This window comes from Squalius cephalus (genome assembly GCF_949319135.1).
Source record: "Squalius cephalus genome assembly, chromosome: 18".
Classification (NCBI taxonomy): domain Eukaryota; kingdom Metazoa; phylum Chordata; class Actinopteri; order Cypriniformes; family Leuciscidae; genus Squalius; species Squalius cephalus.
Genome location: NC_137139.1, coordinates 13016595 through 13036938, shown reverse-complemented (window position 1 = coordinate 13036938; position 20344 = coordinate 13016595). Strand labels below are relative to the sequence as shown.

The 20344-nt window shown below is 41.1% G+C and overlaps 1 protein-coding gene across 3 annotated transcripts in view; it reads right to left on the bottom strand.

Annotated features, from left to right (window-relative positions):
* Positions 1-20344, bottom strand: part of zbtb46 (zinc finger and BTB domain containing 46) — a 75885-nt gene that overhangs the window by 20939 nt on the left and 34602 nt on the right. For all 3 annotated transcript variants that reach the window (XM_079849795.1, XM_079849796.1, XM_079849794.1), the window contains exon 3: positions 2220-2489. In XM_079849795.1, the coding sequence (XP_079705921.1) occupies positions 2220-2489 (270 nt within the window). The remainder of the gene's footprint in view (positions 1-2219; positions 2490-20344) is intronic.

Here is a 20344-nt window from a genome sequence, read left to right as displayed (position 1 = left end):
ATACAATCAATCCGTACAACTTGTGCATTTCTGAAGCCGTATGTTAGCTATGAGTGACCAAATTTGGGTTTGAACTCGAGAACCGGATCAGTCCGTTTCGTGAATGAATCATTTAGACCAATGTGAACTGGATTAACTGATCTATTAAGAAGATCTGACTTAAGTTTGTTCAGGAATCAGGAATTGCTACTTTCCTCATGAATGTACCAAGAAGAGCTAAAGCATGATTTTTAGCGAATAACGACATTTGTTTTCCAAAAAAAAAAAAAAAAAAAGGTTATCTTTTGTAATCCAACCACATTATTTAGAGTCCACTTTTCACAATCCAATCAATACGCAATTAAAATCAATTCATGCGCAGCAATTTTCTTGATGAATATCCTGTTTTACTCTGAAATATGTCACACTAAACAGTAAAATGGTGACTTTAAGACAGAAGTAAAGATCACAGGAACATTCTGCCAGTGCTGGTGGAAGGCAGGAGGATTTGTACATTAGCGAGATGATCAGATTAATGCTCCTCTACGTCGTCTTTTAGCTAGAGTTTGGGAGACAAAAGCTCCTGTGGCGTGAGTGACAGCCACTGTGTTTCATCCTCAAGAGTGGCCATTAAGACTTAATGTAGTTCAGCAAACACACACTCTTGAGCCTGCCCTAAGGGTTTTAAGAGCAGGAGTGGTTCAGAGTTGTCCTCCCTCTCCTATTCACAAGACTGAACTTAAACAGACAAAAGAGACAATTACCAACCCAGGACAGAGGGAGAGAGAAGGAGACAAGGAGACACAAACTCTCAAAAGGAAATAGCCAAAAATAACAACACGCTCACAGACCCACAAACATTCAATACTTTGACAAAGTGATTGAGTGTGGGCAAAGATTGGGTTTGGCGAACCCAAAGCTTTTATGAATTTCAGTGCCATTCATAAAAGCTCTGGTGTTTTTGGAGGAGGTATTCAACCACAAAAATGCTACAACTCACACACACTTCACCAAAAGAACGTGTTGAGGGTATAAATATGTATGGATGCATCTAAACATGACAAACTACACTAGAAATTCTAGTTATTTCATTGTATTACATGTATTGAAGTACATTCAATTGTGAAATTCAACACTGCGTTCTGTCTGCAGCCATTTAAAACAGTATTTTTACATCTAGAGTCATAATGACTACACTGGAATACAGACCATCTCTACAGGGTAGCAGACATCACATCATTTTTCACTGTCCCATCATAAAAAAAGATATTAACACACACACACACACACACACGTTGGGTTTCCATGTTCTATGGTGACTTTCCGTAGACATACCCGTCACAGAAAACATTATGCATTTTTAGAATTTCTTAGTATGATTTATAAGCTTTTTCTACATGGGGACCAGAAAATATCCCCACAAGGACACAAATTTTGGATTTTGCCATCCTTGTGGGGACATTTTGTCCCCATTTACCTGAACCACACACACCCTCACACATGGAATTTCTTGAGAATGTGTAATATCAATGTTGTAAATGTCAATATTTCATCATGCAATTCTGTTAATATTTAAGTAACTGTCAATACTGTCTCCACTCTAAAGTGTATCGTTAAACTAAATCTGAAATTATACTAGTGTCAGGTTGTATTAAATAATGACACTATGAAAAAATATGATGCCCCAAAGTTTAAAAAAAACTTGATAATCTCTAGGCACAGTCAACTAATAGGATTTATTAAGACACAGGGGCACGAGGTACACAAAGACATACAGAGAGAGTTTATATAAGAGAGTTTTCAAGCACTCTATAGTAGCAAAAGAGCATATACCATCCTAGCAAGAGCACAACTGTATAAGATTCTATAGAAACTCCACAACAGTGGGTCTTGAAGCACTCAATGACAGCACAGAAAGCCTTTACCATTCTAGCAGGACCACATACAAGTTCCTATAGATCCTCTAGAAACATCAATGTTTACAGAGAAGACCTACAAAAACTCCACTATAGCACATACAGCCCAGCGACAGATAAGAACCTAAAAGTCCCTACAGGACCCTGTGGTTTATGAAGACCTGTCTAAACCTATTGGAGAGTCTTCATGCACCCAATGATAGCACATAACACACAGCACATATTGTTCTAGCAGGAGCACATCTACATCCCAGTGGGATTCTATCAGAACCTAAGACTATGGAAACTCCATGAGTGAGAGCAGCGAACCACAGTGTGACTTACGGGAAAGAGAGTGTCCTCCCTTGGGCAGGTATTCGAACAGAAGCGGGTTATCCTCTCCGAGCATCTCTGCCCCCAGAGACAGCAAGCTGTTCTTGCTCATGAGGGCGGCCCGCAGGTTGGCCACCGATCCCCCTCTCTCCTGGGACACGGCCTCGTCCCGCTCCGCGGACAGAAACACGCTGTCCACCGCGCCGGACTCCTCCTGCTTGACCAGGAGGTCCATGCGCTCGCTGCGGCCGTCCGACATGTTGGCTTCCGTCACTTCTGCACCTGAGAGGAAAGAGAAGGAATGATAAGAAATGCTCAGAGACACAAATATACACACTCACATTACAAGATGGGAATTTGTCGACTAACTTGAAAGAACAGGTTCAGGCCTAGACGAATGACGAATACGGCTGTGTAAAAATAGCCATATTTTCCAATTAACTGGGACTTTTATTTGAACAATACTGTAGAACTTCTTAAAATCCCCAGACTGATCTCATGACTTGACTAAATGTGACCCTGGATCACAAAACCAGTCGCATGGGTATATTTGTGGCAACAGGCAACAATACATTGGATGGGTCAAAATTATCCATTTTTCTTTTATGTCAAAAATAAATGGACAACTTTAAAGGGGATTTTCTCAATGTTTTTTGCACCATCAGATTCCAGATTTTCAAATAGTTGTATTTCGGCCAAATATTGTCCTATCCTAACAAACCACAAATCAATGAAAAATTATTTATTCAGCTTTTTTTGTGATGTATAAATCTCAATTTTTAAAAAAAACTGACCCATGTGACTGGTTTTGTGGTCCAGGGTCACAAATCTTATGACCAGGTTATTTTAATGAATGGTTCAAAAAGACAAATTACCATTTTGTATCTGAAAAACTGTCCTGTATATTTTACAACATTAACAGAAAAAAATCAGCATTTTCTTCATGTAAAATGAAATGGATTTTCATTCAATTTATTTTCTAAATGCATGTTACTGATTTTTCTGTGAACAATTGTTATCATTTTTAATCAAAATGTCTTGATCTTCTGGTGAAACAACATTCTTCTCTATGTTGCCGTATGCAGGTTTTCTCCAATCATTTTGTTCGTACATTAGCGAGAACTAATCTTTCTTAAAATCGATTGCAAGCTTGCATTCAGATCTGCTCCATCCAATTAACAACCAATTGATTGAACCGAGTCCAGCCCTACATTTGATTTAGTCCGTTTTGCTCGGATGTACATCACAATACTGAAGAAAATATCTGTCGCTCATTCTGATTCATTGAGACTTTAAAACTGAACTATACCCAAATGAATCAGAATCGAAATTGGAATTAAATCGAATTGAGTTGGCAAAACGGACCTGAATTGAATTCCAGCCCTGAACAAAAAAGACAACTGATAAATAAACCATCAAAAGAGAAACCAATTTCATCCCAGCAGTTATCATTTTAAACAGAAAAAAAGCCATGTCAGTTTTACCACCCTATTCATAACTACTGTCAAATCAGGCAACACAGAGAAGGCTGCCAAAACACACACGTACACACTCCACCTGTCAAAAGACAAGGACAACTGCTTGGATGTAAGGATGTCCAAACTGTAAGAACAACGGTAAAAAAAAGTGGCAAGACAAAAGCGAAAAAAAATATTTACCAAAAGAGAGCCAAAAAGGCTTGTTTAGACTCAACTGACAGCCTAAAGGAGAAGAGCTTTTCAAAACAGCTGTCAGTGAAGCTCAGATCACTGGAAGCCTCAAAGCAGCATGAGTGACAGCCCAGCCGGCGAACGGCTTCAGTCACGGCACCGCAAGACCTGTGCACAACCTGCCATACTTCACACCACTTCATTACACCTTACTTTAGGACAGCATGCTAGCAGAAAACACACACACACACACACATACACACACAGCTAGGCTCTGAAGCATGTATTGTGTTTACACAGTATTCTCTGGGGTCTGGAAGAATAGACAGAGAAATGGAGACAGTGTGAGGGGATGAAACATAATGAGTGTTATAAACCCCCTCCCTCAACACATACACACTGTAACTTCATCTGAGGGCCTCCCAATGACAAGCATCAACTTCATCAACTTTGAGTTTTAGAGGAGGATTTGGCTCATTTCCAGAGAGAGAGAGAAAGACTCTCTCTCGACTCTCCTGTGTTTGTGTGTGTGTCCTTGTGGGGACATTTTTTTGGGACAAACCCAACCTGTGTGTGTGTGTGTGTGTGTGTGTGTGTGTGTGTGTGTGTGTGTGTGTGTGTGTCTCATGAAGCAGTGACCCCCATAAAGATCTTATCATCTCTTCTGGTGTCCACAACCTGGAGTTCACAAAAAGGTCTCTCGTGAACAACTGAGTCTCCATCATTCAAACTTAATTAAAATTTATTTTTGGAAAACAAGTGCTGTTTAAGCAGATTCTGTAGATTATAAGTTTCCAAAATGTACCTTAGTCGTCTTGCCAAGCTCGCTTAAAGCTGGTTAGCATAAAGGATAGTGACTAATAAAATGTAATAAAATGACTAATAAAAAGTGACTGTTCAAAAGAGTCCTCAATATCACGAAGAGGAAAACTGTTTTTAAAAATCCAGTTGAAAAAACAAATGTGCGGAGTTCTTAGAAATGTATTCATGCTGCTATATATAATTTTCAACAATGGTTTTTCATTTAATAACTCTAAAAATGTCATGTGTAACCATCAAGTGAACAGAAATTACATTTCCTTGCACCTTGAAATGTGTAGGTAAAAAGTATTTTTTTTTTTAAATAAATGTAATGAATCATTTCAAGTTTGAAGCATAATGACATTTACATCCCAAACGAACCTTGTCATGTTATAAAAAGTTCAAAAGGACTTCCTGACACTGTATTGGGGGTCTCCAGGGGTCCTCTTCAAGATCATTCTTTCAAATAATAATAAGAAGTGAAGCTGTTTTCTTAATATATTTTAAGAAATAATAATAAATTCCAAATTACTCAAGGATTTCTTTTCAAGAATTTCATCCCTTAAATGATTTTGTTTTACTTCATTATGATATTTATGCTGCCCAAAAAAACTAATTCATTTATGTTTGCAAAATACATACACAGTGATCATAGAATAGGTGTATTTAAGTCATTGCCTGAGTAAAGTGAATTTTTAATGCATTTTTAATATGTAATTATTATATTTGGGGGAATAAATGCGTGTCATGTCATATGGTCTGATCCACTTTAGAGTTTATACTGGCCGAGATCTGCCCATTTTCACAGGAACTGGTCTGCTCTGACCAACATATAAGGCAACCAGCCACAAGTTGTTTCGTTTTACACGCTATTTAGGGACGAGTTTATCAAACCTATTTTTGTTACCATCACAAGTCGATAGCACAAAAATAAACTGAAGTGGAACAGAGTCTTGAAATAATTAAAAAACATTGTTGGTCCAAGACTGTATAGAATATCAATTTAACTTTAATTTAAGTCACAATGCGACTTAAGAAAAACTGAATATCTAGCTCTACCATTTAAAACCACTAACCTGGCAATGTGAGAGTATTTTCAATAAAAAAATAAAATAAAAATAACATAGAAAGAAAGAGAACACATCTTATTCTAACTGTTTGAGGTGCTGAAAGAAGTAGTTGTGAAACAGAATTAGAGAGAGGATGTGGAAGATGTAGAAATGAGAGAGGAAGCAGAAATGTGGAGGTGAGAGAGAGAGACAGAGAAAGAGATGAAGATGTTCACTACTAAAACAAGATAATTCCAACATAATTTCATCCTTTCAAGATCATAATTTGGTTAATGTGTAATTTATGAAAATGTTTCTCATTCATAGATTCTGTGCAGCTGCAACACTTGTTGCTTAAAGAAATGTTGAATGGTGTTCATGAATATCTGACTGCGTGTGTAGCTCAATTGCCACAGGGGAACATTCCACTAAAACCAGCGGATTAAACGCAATTCAGTGTGTGTGTGTGTGTGAGCAAAGTATGTGAGAGCGAAAGAGCACCCATCATACAATTGACCCTCACCGACCCAGAGCTTTAGAAAAAATCATACAATCAGCCAAACATAACCTGTGTGTGTGCCAGAGTTTGAGGGTGTAAATGAATATATATTGAAAAAAATACAGTAAATAAGATGCATGTGTAAAGGACGTAGGCCAGTAAGATTTGTGCGTGTAAACCTCACTCCCATGGCCTCAAGAGGCCCACTAGCACCTCTAGTGTCCTTGTTAGTGCGCCCGCCTCCCACATCGGAGACCCCAAATCCAACTCGGAGCGAGTCGAGTAGGGCCGGTTACATTTGGTGCCGTGACCCGGATGGGAGTGAGGATTAGGGGGGGTGAGTGTAACAGATGTAGGCCAGTAAGAGCTGAGCATCTAAACCTCACTCCCCTGGTCTCAAGAGGCGCGCTAGCGACTGACGCTATGGGCTGTGGTCTTTAGCCTCTATGTTAGCGCGCCCGCTTCCCACGTTGGTCAGGACACATTGAGCCTTAGTGCTCAAGTGGGAAATGTGGGTTTGAATAGTGTCAGATGAAATTGTACAAATAAACACTGCCCAACTTAACTTACGGTCAGTGGGTAATAAATTGGAGTTTGGCTGATAACTTTACTAGGAAATGCAACATAAATCCAGTAATGACAGTCTACCTATAGATGGGAAAGAAATGTTGTTGACAAATGAGCAGAAAAAGGACAAGCAGGAGAAAGAAATGAGCAGTGGACAGGTAACACACACACACACTGATGTGCACAAACATGCACAGGCAGAGTTAATTAAGTTGGGGGAGTGGGGAGACGGGAAGCAGGAATTCATTAGATAAGTTCACCCCTCATCTGTGGGCCGGGGCCACAGGAGTCAATCAATAAAATGGATCTGCCGCTCCCAAATGCCCCAAGACACGACGCCCACAATGAAGAGAGGAGAAACTCGCCCCTTTGACCCCGATTTCTCCCCCTACACACCTGCCCTGACCCCTCGCCCAACACAAACACATTACAGCCAACACAATACTGAGGCATGCCGTTATTTTAACCACAACATATTCCACTCTGTTGCGCTCTAACATCTCACTGTTCATTACGTCCCACTCAACGCACCACATGGAGATACAGGAGGGATCATTCCCATAGCCATTATGAGCCCACTGTGATTCACATCTAAAAGTACAAACACACACTACACTAATGCATGAGGAACAGTGGTCGTCTATAAGAAAATACTCTCTTATACAGGCATCAACAGGCAATACGGGCACGGCAAGACGGTTTAAAAACACATATAGAAACCTATAGGAGAGTCAGTGAGCAGTGCCAGTCCTGCTCCATCTGGTACCAATCCTGGGAAGATATGCAGAGTCATAAATATGCACAATGACAGACAAATAAACATGAACAAAAGTACCAGCTAAGCATGTGTAAAATGCACAAACTGCCAAAAAAAAGTAAAAGACAAGCAGGGGTTTTCAAAAGGGTGGAGCAAAAGTGATCTAGGGTCAGTGGAACCGCCTAGAATTCAATTTAATTTTAATTATGTCATTTTGTAGGCTTATTCATCTGACTTTCATGTTTAATATTACTCTAATAGACTGTCAGTGGGTAGAAAAAGACACACTTAATAAAAAATGATTCAATATGAGTATCAAATGTTAAAAAAATATAGTAGGCTACTTGGATATACTACCATTCAAAAGTGTCAAAGTCTTTACTCTCACTTTTGATTAATTTAATGTGTCCCTGCACAATAAAAGTACTAATTTCTTTCAACCAACATCAAAAACAAATACCGTACGTACACAAACAACGGTAGTGTAAACACCATGGTAGTGAATTATTACCATGTTTATGTATGATGCTATTGACGAAAACAGGATACAATATATAGTTTTCTATCGTTTTGATACTTTAGTCAGAAAACGTCTTTACCTGCACATGATTTTCTTCATCGCTAGCAAACAGTAGGGAGCTTTTGCATGTTTGTTTTAAATGATTGTAGGAAAATGTTCCACTTCATCTAGAACTCTTTTTGTTCTCCGTATTCTGAAGTTTCCAGTTTTACAGAGTGAGACACAATTCAGTGCATGAGTGATCCATCCAAATGATTCGCACTCAAACCCCGAACTCATTTTTACTAACCAGTTTGGCCAATTCATGGAAAAGCACTTCCTCAAAAGAGTGATGTATTAAAATCCCCTAAGAGAGTCTTCAAGTATTCAATTATAACACTAATTATTCATCATATACTACAAAGCATAACATACTATACAATTTTTAAATACTATTTTATTCAATCCACACCATACAAGACACATTTACTAATGCCTCTCCGTTATTACGTCCCACTCGAGACGGCGCATTGAGATACAGGAGGCATTGTTGCGCCTTTGTTTCTGATAGCAGCTTAAGTGATTGAGGAACGCTTATGGAATCTTTCTTCATGTGTGTAATCCGAAAGCTTTAATGGGCGCTGATTGAAGTGCTGTGTCACCCCGAGTGAGATTACAGTGGGAATAATGGCACGTATTGTCCCCCGTTTCTCTCATAAGAGAACGCCTGAATCAGTTTGATTCTTTCTTGCAAAGGGGATCTCAGTTTAATGTGGTTGCCATGGCAGCCAGGCACTCTTGGCTTCAACATTTATGCTAAATAAAACACCCTTTTAAGAGTAGACACAAATAGGCGGACCCACCGTGTTGGCTTTGTGTCCGTGCGTGTGTGTGTGTGTGCGTCTGCGCGTGGGCGTCCGCTGGTTTGTCGTGTTCTAGAATGTAAACTCTCGGCATGAGAGAATATGCATTCAGAAATGCGAATAAGTGTGTAATAATCGTGCGTAGTGGCTAATGGAAGACCTTGTGGTGCGGCACTGAATGCACGCTTCGTCTCTGAAAGAGCTTTTGTGAGCATTGAGAGTGTGTGATCTGTGCGTGTTAATAGTTATTGGAGGGGATGGGGTTGGGCGAATGTCTATTAAAGCACAATAAACGAGAGAAAGACACAGAAAGACAGAGAGAAAAGGGTCAGCTGATGGGCTTTGACCCAGTGACCCTCTGTTCCAGCTGCTGTGGCGATTACGACCCTCCCCGGCTGAAACTCAACACTGTCTTTTGTTTCAGCCGGTTTCGAGGTGTCCCTGGACTCTCTCCATCTCGCACAGAGATCAGGTTTACGCACACACAGCGTGGAGTTTGTTTCTGTTCGCTGATAAGACATCGAGAGCTGTTTAAGCTGTCATGTTTAACTCTTATCTCCTACATCGTTACATCAGAACTAGAAACATGCACTCATTAGCCACGATAAACGTCCCCTCAGGACACCGAACGCACATGTATGTAAACATACACACACGCCACTCATGTGTCCAGCCGGCTTATAGGTAGGGAGGGGAAGGTCAGGCCTGCTTTCTCAGCGTGGTTGGAGTTCGAAAGGGTAAAAAGTAATTTCCAAGGAATGGAGGGAGGGAGGCACTAAAAAAGCCGAAGAATTCAGAGGCAATTTAAAAGCAGTGTGGGAGAGGGGGATGAGAGGGAAAAAAAAGAAGAAAGAGGAGGCATGATGGAAAGTAAAAGAGAGGTTGTTATTTTTCTCTTTCTCTCGCTGTTGTTTTTTAGGGACTAGTCGGGCCACAACCTCCAAGGAGAGAGAGAGAGAGATAGAGAGATAGAGGGAGAATAAATCAAACAAACCCTGAAGGCTAGAAAGGAGGGAGGAAAGACGAGAGGAGAAGTGTGGGTAATGATGGAGGGGGGAGTTGAGTGGGCGCCGGAGAGGACGAGAGGGTGAGCGCGAGCAGGGGTGGAGGTGGAGAAGAGGAGTGGAGGATTGCAGGGCTCAAGGTAATCTGGGGAGTTAATGCAGCTTAGCAAAGCAGAGAGAGACCGAGAGAGAGGGAGCACAAAGTGGCAGACAGTGAAAGCAGCAGAAAGAGAGAGGGCGTAAGAGACAGAGAAAGACAGACGGAGAGAGAAAGGGAGGGCCGGAGAGAGTGGGAGAGAGGAGATCTTGGGGAAAATGGAATGCTGGGTGGAGAGGGGAAGCAAACACGCAGGGCTTTGTGCTAAAAGCACGACTCTGGGGAGGGTGCGACCGACGCTAAATCCAGAGCACAGGCCAGAAATCAGGGTTTAAAGAGCAGCCAACAGGACCGGCCCTTTTTAGACGTGCACTCTGAGAGCCAAACACATGTACATATGGTCTAAAGTGAACCTGATGGTGAACTGGGACAATTGATCCGCCATAAATAGTTCTCAACTATTGCTTAATTTACAATGCATTACCACATGTTGTCATTGTTATGACCTACCAGCATCAGTTGTGTCAATTCACTGCCATTCACAACTCCTCTCCCGTAGCCTCATGGGGAAGGAAAGTGTCAATTGGATAACCACTTGCCGGAAGTAGTGGGTCATGCGGGTAACTTCTCATCTACTGCATTACAAATACTATGAATTCGGACATACTACTCATTTCACATACAGTTTTGAACCTACTATGTAGTAGGGGGTATGCATATTTGGTTTTTGAATGAATTGGTTGAGTGAATAACTCAATGACTCACTTGCAAAGACAGTCACTTGTTTTGTTCCTGAATTAATCAATGTTTTTGAAAAGACTGAAATGTGCAAACACAGAAAAGCGGTGCGATACAAACATTTCAAAGTCCCAGTGCTGTTGTACTGTTATATCAGTACTCTTGCAATGCTGCTCGGCCAATCAGATTCGAGGACCGGAGCTAACTGTTATATAATGGAATTTTAAAGCTAGTTTCGTCCTTGTATATTTAATATAAACAGTTATTTACAGCATGAGTCTCTTTCCAGCTCTCTGGAAAATGAAGCTTAATGGGAGGAATATTCCACATACAGTATGTATCGCCACACTGGAGTTCTGAATAAACTTCTGATGATACACTTTTCACTACGGAAAAAAGTTGTTAGAAATCTTCTCTGATAGGCCTTTGTCGTTGAGTTTCTTACATCAGTGAAAGAACAGGCTATCATTCTTACAGTTCAATTTAAGCCACATATTACGTTGCAAATCGTTATAAAGCTACCAGCCAAATGGAGTTTCTCCAATTGAATTACTCGCCAAAGGCAATTTTACTCACATTTGGCACTTAACGACTGTTAATTTTGGACCCTGAACATACACATCACAAACATTTTGCACACAGAAAGCTTCCACACAGCTGATAGATGTTGGTTTGTGTTGTACCTGTGAGGAATGTCTGCTGACAGACACTTTGAATGAGGTTAAATTACTGTAAATTTAACAGCAATGTTGACGACACGGCCTGGCGAAGCATTTTTGTCCAGCCGATTCCCAAGTTTGATTGTGGCTTTAGTCATTTTCCAAACCTCATCTGATGCCAGGTGTAAACTGGGCCTATGTGTGTATGCGTCCCATTCCACGTTTACTTCATTTCATGAACTGTATTCGCTCAGCTGTATGGCCATATCCTTGGTAACTTCTGTCTTGGGCGAAGAAGAACACAGGAGCCAGAAGAAAGAGCCCAGAGAGAGAGAGACAGTGAGAATTAAGACGTAAAGTGGTAAGTATAGATGTAAAGGTCCGCCATAAGAGTGCAGACATACTCCAGGTATGAGGCCAAATGGAAAGCCTGAGGAGAAATGAGCAGGAGGGAGACGCCAGGTCTTCAGGCGTATAGACAGAATCCTTAATGTCAGATTATCTGACACACGATACAATTCCAAACAAAAAGAGAAACCTCAAAGCTCATCATCAGTAGCGTCGACTGGGTCAAAATCCATTTAACGTTTTAATAAGATCATTAGAAATGATTCTGTTGAATGATCAATCATGCACATATTCCCGGTTCCGTAGGTAATTCTGCAGCTGTCAAAACACGCTGTACAACTTTACAACAAGCATGTCCGGCGTGTGACCGATGTGCAGTCTGCAGCTCCACATGGTCAATGGAGCTCCATGGCAACAGGATCTCATTCAAAGGCTTCTACATTTCAACTCCACACAGTTGAAATGAGCACGAGAGCCAACAAATGAACAATGAGAGATGACAGGATTGCATGTGATGTGATCTCGAAATCTCAATACAATTCCACGCAAGGTTTCCGCATGTAATCTCGATGCTTTCAAAACACGCCATACAACTTTGTGCCCATCGCACATGGTCATTGGAGCTCCATGGCAACTACACCTCATGTAGACGTTCTACATATCAAGGCAGTTCTTAAGTAAACGCAAGAGTTCATTAGAACAATGAGATATGGCGTGATTGTGTGTGATCTGCTGAAATCTTAATATAACTCTGTACAAGGTTACTGTGACTGACGTGCCAATCTAAAATGGAACAATAAAGAGGTTTTCAGGAGGGGGAAGAGTGGGAAAGAGAAAAGAGAGGGGACGAAAGCAAGAGAGAATGGGAAGCTTCTTATTCCCTCTCGCCAGAGGAGAGTTGGGTCATTGAAATTAATTGCATGTGATCAAATCAGCTGAATCAAGGCAGATTAAGGAGGTGCCCTCCTCTAGAGTATGATGGACGGAGAGTTAGAGACTCTAGGTCTTATTTAAGCTAGCTGATGTGTCACTTCCTCTTCCACTTGTGGCGGGGGCCACAGAGCTGGCCCAGTTGACATGTGGGTAATAAGCCACACAGTTACACACACTCTCTCACTCATCAAAACGCATCAGAGCTAATGACAGAGTGGGGAGGAGAGAACAAGACTGGGCATGAACGGAGAGAGGTATCCCCGTTAAACGGACTAATGTCCTAAATCTTTAAAGCTTCATTTTCATTCAAGTTCAATTAAATATGGCATTTACCCTGAACTATGGTTCATAAATAACAGTTTGATATCGAATATGTCTAATAAGCATGCAAACAGCACACACAAATATGGGTAAAATAGCTATGGTTTTATTGGACTGAACAATTTTTGTCAATTCTTCTCAGTATTGAATGTAAAATAAGTACATCTATTGTCATTTCTACTTCAACTTTGTCTGCCATCTTGAGATTTTCCCTTTTCTCAACTTTGCTTTGGTTGTGCGCCTATGATGCCTTAAAAATGGGCAGCGGCCATAGCAATAGATGCTATTTATACTAAGTTAATTAGTGATAGATTCTGTTTACACTGTAAAAATAGCAGTATTTTCTATGCAATAAGTGTGAATAGAAGTTAGATGCTATTTGCACTTATAAATAGTGGCAGATACTATTTGCACCTCAGTGTTGTTGTACATTAAACGGTATGCAATCATGAAAATGAATAAAAACACTTTATTTCCACTTTTTGGATATTTATTAAAAAAATTTTTTTAAATAAATGCCTATCCGATCCGATATGTGATGGGAAAAGGGAGTAGAGTGACTTCGGCAAAAGACGAATTTAGCACGGGTCGATTAAAGTCAAAACTTTCTGCCACGTGCCTTACCCCTACACTATTACTACTGCCGACAATTCACCATCTTCTGTTATTTTGTCTGGCCCAACTAGATGTCAGTGGGTGGAGTTAGTGTAAATAGCCTCTGCCAAAAAGGCAGCAACACTCTTAACAACACTCGATAAAAAAAATCTTTAAAAAAATCTAGGACGAATTACTATACTTTGGTAATGAATATAAGAGAAAAGAGGAAAGACAGTACAAAGGGAGATGAAAAGATACAGAGGGAGTGTAGGGAACCAGAGGTTAGACAGAAAAATGAGGGAGAGAAGTGGGTAAAATGAGGAAAATAGCAAATGAAGGAATGAGACATAATTGACCTCATAGTTGTAATTCCTCAGAAGAAAAGGAATGGAGGCTGGAAGTAGTGGAAAAATAGAGGAATAGGGAAGGATAGACAGGATGAATGTGGAGAGAGAGGGGGAAAGAAATTGACTTTTTGGGAGGACAGTAACGGCCGCTTCCTCATGCGGTCTCAGGAATGCAGGACGGGTGGATCTGAGTGTGTTCTGGTGTGTGTGTGTGTGTGTGTGTGTGTGTGTTTGCCCGATAGACCAGACAGGAATCCCTAACCCCCACAGACTCTGGAGCCAGTTATCAGAGAAAGAGGGGCCGGGATGTCACAACTTTTATCTCTCTTTCTCTCTTGCTTTCCCCCTCCCTTTTTCCAGTTCTCTCTTTTCACATCCTCCTCCTTCTGCCCCTCTTTCTCCATAATTGTGCCAGAAGAAAAAAGAAAACAGGGAGGATGTGGGGTAAAAGAATGAGAGTGAGCTAGAGGCGAGAGGAGGACAAACCTTGTGAAGTGAGACTGCTTCAAGGTTGTGGTGAATTCTTTTACAAAGCCAAACACAGAACAGAAAGAAACATCAGATCATATCATTATCCTGTTTCTATATTCTAGTGCATGGCCATCTGAAATTCTCTATTCTGATTGGGCAGTTTTTCTGTAAAGACACTTTATGACTGTTGTCCCAGGCAACCGATTTCCTTCATAGCTGTGCTTATTTCTCTCTTTTTTCTTAATCAAATAATTAATAATTATGTGTGCAAATAATAATTTAATCTCAAATCAATAATTCATGTATGTTAATTGGAAGTGCAAGTTAGCAAGTTTTGACATAAATAGTGACATTCACTTTGATAAATGACAGCCTGTAACCACGGGTACACCATTAACCCTCAAGCAATCATATTCATCCATTGTGAAAAGCTGAGCCGAAGCCCACCTCAGAATTAACAATACAATGTTCCTCCACAAGTAACATGCAGTTTAACACCTTAACCACTAGAGGGCCAAATCTTCAGTACCGCAGCTTCAAAGTACATAGTAAAAATACACTCTTAACACTAGATCTGCAACTTGTAAAAAAAAAAAAAACTAAAAAAAAACTGTGATGTAGTAACATAGTTACGTCACTCGACAGATAAGCCAGTTCTGAGAGTGGTCCGCAGATCCCCTGGCTTGGCTCCAGCACTATTTCTGTGGAAAGGGGTGTGTTTGTGTGTGTGTGTGTGTGTGTGTGTGTGTGCAGTTCCTGCCGTGAGATTCTGATTGTTTGGAGCCGAGCTGGTGATGAGCCCAGACCCTCCATACTGATCACCTCAAGAGAAGGACGGTGACACCTCTCTCACTCTCTCTCTCACCTCACACAATACCTCTGAGAGAGAAAGACGGGGAGGGTGGGCAATCTGCTGGCTTCCTGCCGTTTTCTCGGAAAAAGGAGCCTTTAACTTCACACCGCTGTCATAGAGTGAGCTGGTCCAAAAAATCCACCTCGGTACAAGAGTATTCACAATGAAAACCACAATGCAGCTCTTACTGTGTGTCTGAGTTTGAGTGAGTGAGTGTGTGTGTGTGTGTGTGTGTGTGTGGGCATGGAACAGAAGCCAGGGAATGCTTCTAACGGTGTGAAGCTCACACCCAAAGATACTGCATCTCTTCAAGGGCATACCTTCACACACACACACACACACACACACACACACACACACACACACACACACACACACACACACACACACACACACACAATTGCTGCAGTCCATTATTTGAAAGAAAACAGAAGTGACACACTGAATCGGTGGGGCACAATTGAGGACATACAAGAGATTTGTACACTGTATGCATCACTACTAAGACCCCCCCCTAAACCACATGTGCATTTACCTAGTTATCTACATGTAGACATAACGTAGACTTCAACCATGTTTACGTAAAGCAAACTGTGATGGCCACAGACCCGTTAGCATTTCCATTCATCTCAGCAGCAATTGCTTGGCTGGTGCAGGAAGTACATCATTTGAAATCTACCATCTTTGTTCATGGGTACTCAGTTCTGGACACTTTTTTTGAACCAGTCATCTGAGTTAAAAATGTTGTGTTACTTTAAAAAAAAAAAAACTGGTATAATGTTTTGAATAGCCATCAAAGGAGAATATATATTTTTTCAAAATGGTGCAGCTAAGACATAATGCTAACTGACTGGATCTATTAACTTGTTCAAAATGCATTAAATATTCAACAGATTTGTATGACCTTATTTTCTAAAAATAAAAATATATATTATTTTAGAATGATTAAAAATGAAATATTAAGAGGTATATTATTACTTTTTATTTCATTGTTGACTTTAAACTTGATGAAAATGGGATAAAACAAACAAACTTGTGACTAACCCAAACCCAAATCTTATTCCTACTCCTCAAGAAAATGTTTTGGATTTTTATTCATTATAATAATAATGCATATTTTATGTTATTATATACAACATTATTTATGTATGATGCACTTAGTAGTTTACCTAGGGCACACCCATTTATCTAGCTTCTATGGACACACTCATACTCCACTGCTCCATGATCACACCTGTGAGCACATATGACACACACATAGCACATCTTGCAACAGAAACCAATGGCATCATCTTCTGTGCACACGCAGCTGTGGTGTTGTAGCAACAGTTCATGCATCAGCCATTGCCCACTTTACACACACAGACATAGGAATTTCCCCTTGCACCTTTAACGCCCTCTCCCCTAAACCTCTCCTTATTTAGGAGCGAGGGAGAGCAGGGTGCAGCCACAGGGAGGAGGCGAGGGAAGGGCAAGACAAAGGGTGGAGGGTCGAAAAGAGTTGGGGAGGGTGTGGGGTTGAAAAACGAGTGTGTGTGAGGAAGGGAGATTTTGCCCTCCCACGCCGGTTGTGTGAGTGTGTATGTGTAGCAGGGCCAATCCGACACACCCAGAGGGCAGCGAACCTCCACATCCTGCCCGGGGCGTCCGTTTGTCCAAACAGCTCAGTTCTTCCTCTTCTCTACTCTCTCTCTCTATGCTGAAACCAGTCTGACTGGAGGGTAGAGAACAGGAGAGGGTGGGGGTTTGTCTATAAAGAACAGAAACCCCCCGTAAAACCAGAAGAGGAAGAAAAAGCCACGGAGTAAAATACAGCAGAAGAAAACAAACAGCAGGGCGTTGTCCTGCCCTGAATAGGGAAGTTTGATGGTTTGGTGGTGTTCTTCACACACTCTCAAATACACACACAAGCACCTCTTACCCTCTCCGTCCACAGCAGTGAGCTCGGAGCTAGTGCACGGCGATGACAAGAAGTACAGCGAGGACCCGTATGCAAGTCTTTCAGAGTGTCTAAACACTAGACAAGTCAAATGATATATCCTGTCAGGCCTATAATCATGTCCCAGAATGCTCTCTTCTCTCTCTTCCCCTGTGTCTCTCAGTGATCGGTCTTTAGAGTGGCTACCAGCTATACATACCACTGCAAATCTACTGATTTCAAAATGGGATAGAGCAGGGGTGTCCAATCCTACGACTGGAGAGCCAAAGTCCTGCAGAATTTAGCTCCAACACAATTGCCTAGAAGTTTCTAGTAATCCTGAAAACCATGATTAGCTAGTTCAGTTATGTTTAATTGGAGCTATCCGATTGGAGCTATCCTGCAGGAAACGGGGAGAAAGATTGGACACTCCTTGTGATAGTGCATCTCAAGGACACAGAGCAGTGGTCTCCAACCCTGTTCCTGGAAGCTCCCCAACAGGACACATTTGGGATGTCTCCTTGATCAAACAAACTCATCAACTTGTTACATGAGACCCTAAGATCTGAAATGATTGGGTTAGATAAGATAAACCTCCAAAATGTCTACTATTGGAGAGTTTGTGGAACAGTTGGAAATTAGTGACGTAAAGGAAACCTGCAAGGATTTTCTATGAATGCTACATCCGACCAAAAGTTAAAACTCTTGCTGTAACACAGGGGTGTCCAATACTGCTCCTGGAGGGCTACTTTCCTGCAGGGTTTAGCTCAATCACACCTGCATGGAAGTTTCTACTGATCCCGAAGACTTTGATTAGCTGGTTCAGGTGTGTTTAATAAGTGATAGAGCTAAAGGCTATGTCTACATTAATCCAGATCCATTTTCGTTTCAAAATGTTCTCTGTCCACACTAGCTTTTTCAAGCATTTTCCAAAAGTTTCTCATCCACATTGAAACTTCAGAAAACTATAGATTTACCTCAGATGATACAGATGGAACAGACATCTTAACATTCTCATGCTATTCTTCTGGCAGGATCATTTTATTTAACAAAATATTCACTGATACATGCAGGTCGCACTCAGTCACCATTATATGTTTGGTCTAAAACACAACTGCTCCCATGTTTTCAAAAAGCTCAGTTTTCGCAGGACAAAAACGCCGCCTCAGTGTGGACAAGGCCAAACCCTGCTGGATATTGTCCCTCCAGGATCAGGATTGGACGGCATCTATTGATCAGTGAAATTTCAAAGAGTCCAGGAGTCCAACGGGTCAACCTGTGCTTTGAAAAACCCAATTTGCCACATTCCTGGCTGATTTCAAACTGATCCATCATTTTTCACACTCTCAAAATGGATCTTTATGCATTCCTATCCATCCAATGCTTCAAGCTTTCTCCAGTCTCTAAATACAATTAAACTGATCACAACATGTCTGTCACAAGTGTGGACAGGCCCTCTCCATTAAAAAGGTAAGAAACACAAAAATAACTTTTGAATAATAGCAGGACAATCCCTGTAACCCCCACGGCATCCGGAAATTCTGAAGGCGAGCGGCGAGAGCAAAGCACTTTCCCCCACCCTATGTATTGTGATTAGAGGGATTATCCTTCATTAAACAGCCCACCACGATACTAAGAGGCTTGTCTCATTGTGTTCCTCTCAAGATGTCTATTATTTTCCAATAAGCCAGATGGGCATTGTTTTCCCTTAAACTGGTTAATGTAAGGAAATATTTGTTGTGGGTGGGGCTTGATTTGGACTGATTCCAAACAAGTGCTGGTGCTTTTCGATATGGATCGACGCATCGATCAAATGTCTAATGGTATTATCAATGCAATGCGTAAAATCGCATATATATTCGTTTCAGAGGCACCTTTATTTACACTCTCCACATTCTCGTGTGCATTCTCGTTTAAACTCGCCTGCCAAAGCTTTACAATAAGGACTGCCTGATGGCGTGGGACAGTTGACGGAACTGTCACTGTCCCAATCGGGCCAGTGTTGCATCGTCACGAAAGTTTGTCATTTGCACGTGTTTTTAAGCCTTGCCAATTGAATCATTCAAGCGCAAGAAGATGTGAAAGAAGATAAACTCAAGTGCGCAAAAACTGAATTGAGTTCTCTTTCGCTTCTCTTTGTGCTTTATTTTTGCAATTTGTTTTTGTCATTTATTTTTCTAAATGAATGTATTTGTTATACAACTGGAGTACCTCATTTTTGTTGTTTCCTAATGAGGACTAGATTTTACAGATTGCACATTTTATCACAGAAGCCTGAAAGACTTTCTTGACTGATGTCATGTCATAAGCTGTCATCAGATTACTGATCTCATGTGTGACTTGATTTATTTTTCTTTATTATAAAAAAATAAAATAAAGTGCGTACATGATGTGCAATTTTCAGATAAATGTTCATGTTATATATTTTGGTTGCATTTGTGAGTTAAATAAATATGTAACTGGTTGTGTAAAATAGGCACATAATATCATAACATCGACATATCGATCAATATACCCCTGAATAAAATTGTATTGTAATCATATCACAGAAGTTTTTGAGGTATCGGAAAAAAGCTCTTAATTCTGAACTCTCAAAGGGAACCAGATTGATGAACATAACTTCAAAATGTACAAAATGTTCTTCCTGGGGGGGCCATACCCCCGGACACCCCTAGAAGGAACAAGGTCCACCCACCCCAGTTTCACAAAATCCTGTGGGGAAACACTGCTATTTGTTGCCCCATGGGATTGGGATGGAGCCCGGATGGCAGAGGTGGGCACTGGGCTACATTTGTTACTGACTAACCCAACTCAAGTGTGGGGAAGGGGCAGACCTGCGATCTGCCGAGCAGCTCAGGCATTCTGCTACAAGGGCAGGGGGTGCTGACGTTTTGGAAAATGACTTTGCTTTCATCGTCATCTTCATTGGCCAAAGCCGAGGCACCGTGGTGTGTCCTGGCTTGAGGCACCTCTTGGTTTTAGAGGCCAAAGTGTCTATATATAGTGCATGTGTAAAGGATTCTGGGAGGGGTAGGTACTCAGAGACCAGAGAACTGAAGCAGGAGGGAACTCCACCACAAGGAAGTCTGGATTTTTCTGCCTATGATAAAGTCCAGAGTGTTCACTTTCAAAGACACTGACACTGAGACACATAGGTGGGAGGTGTG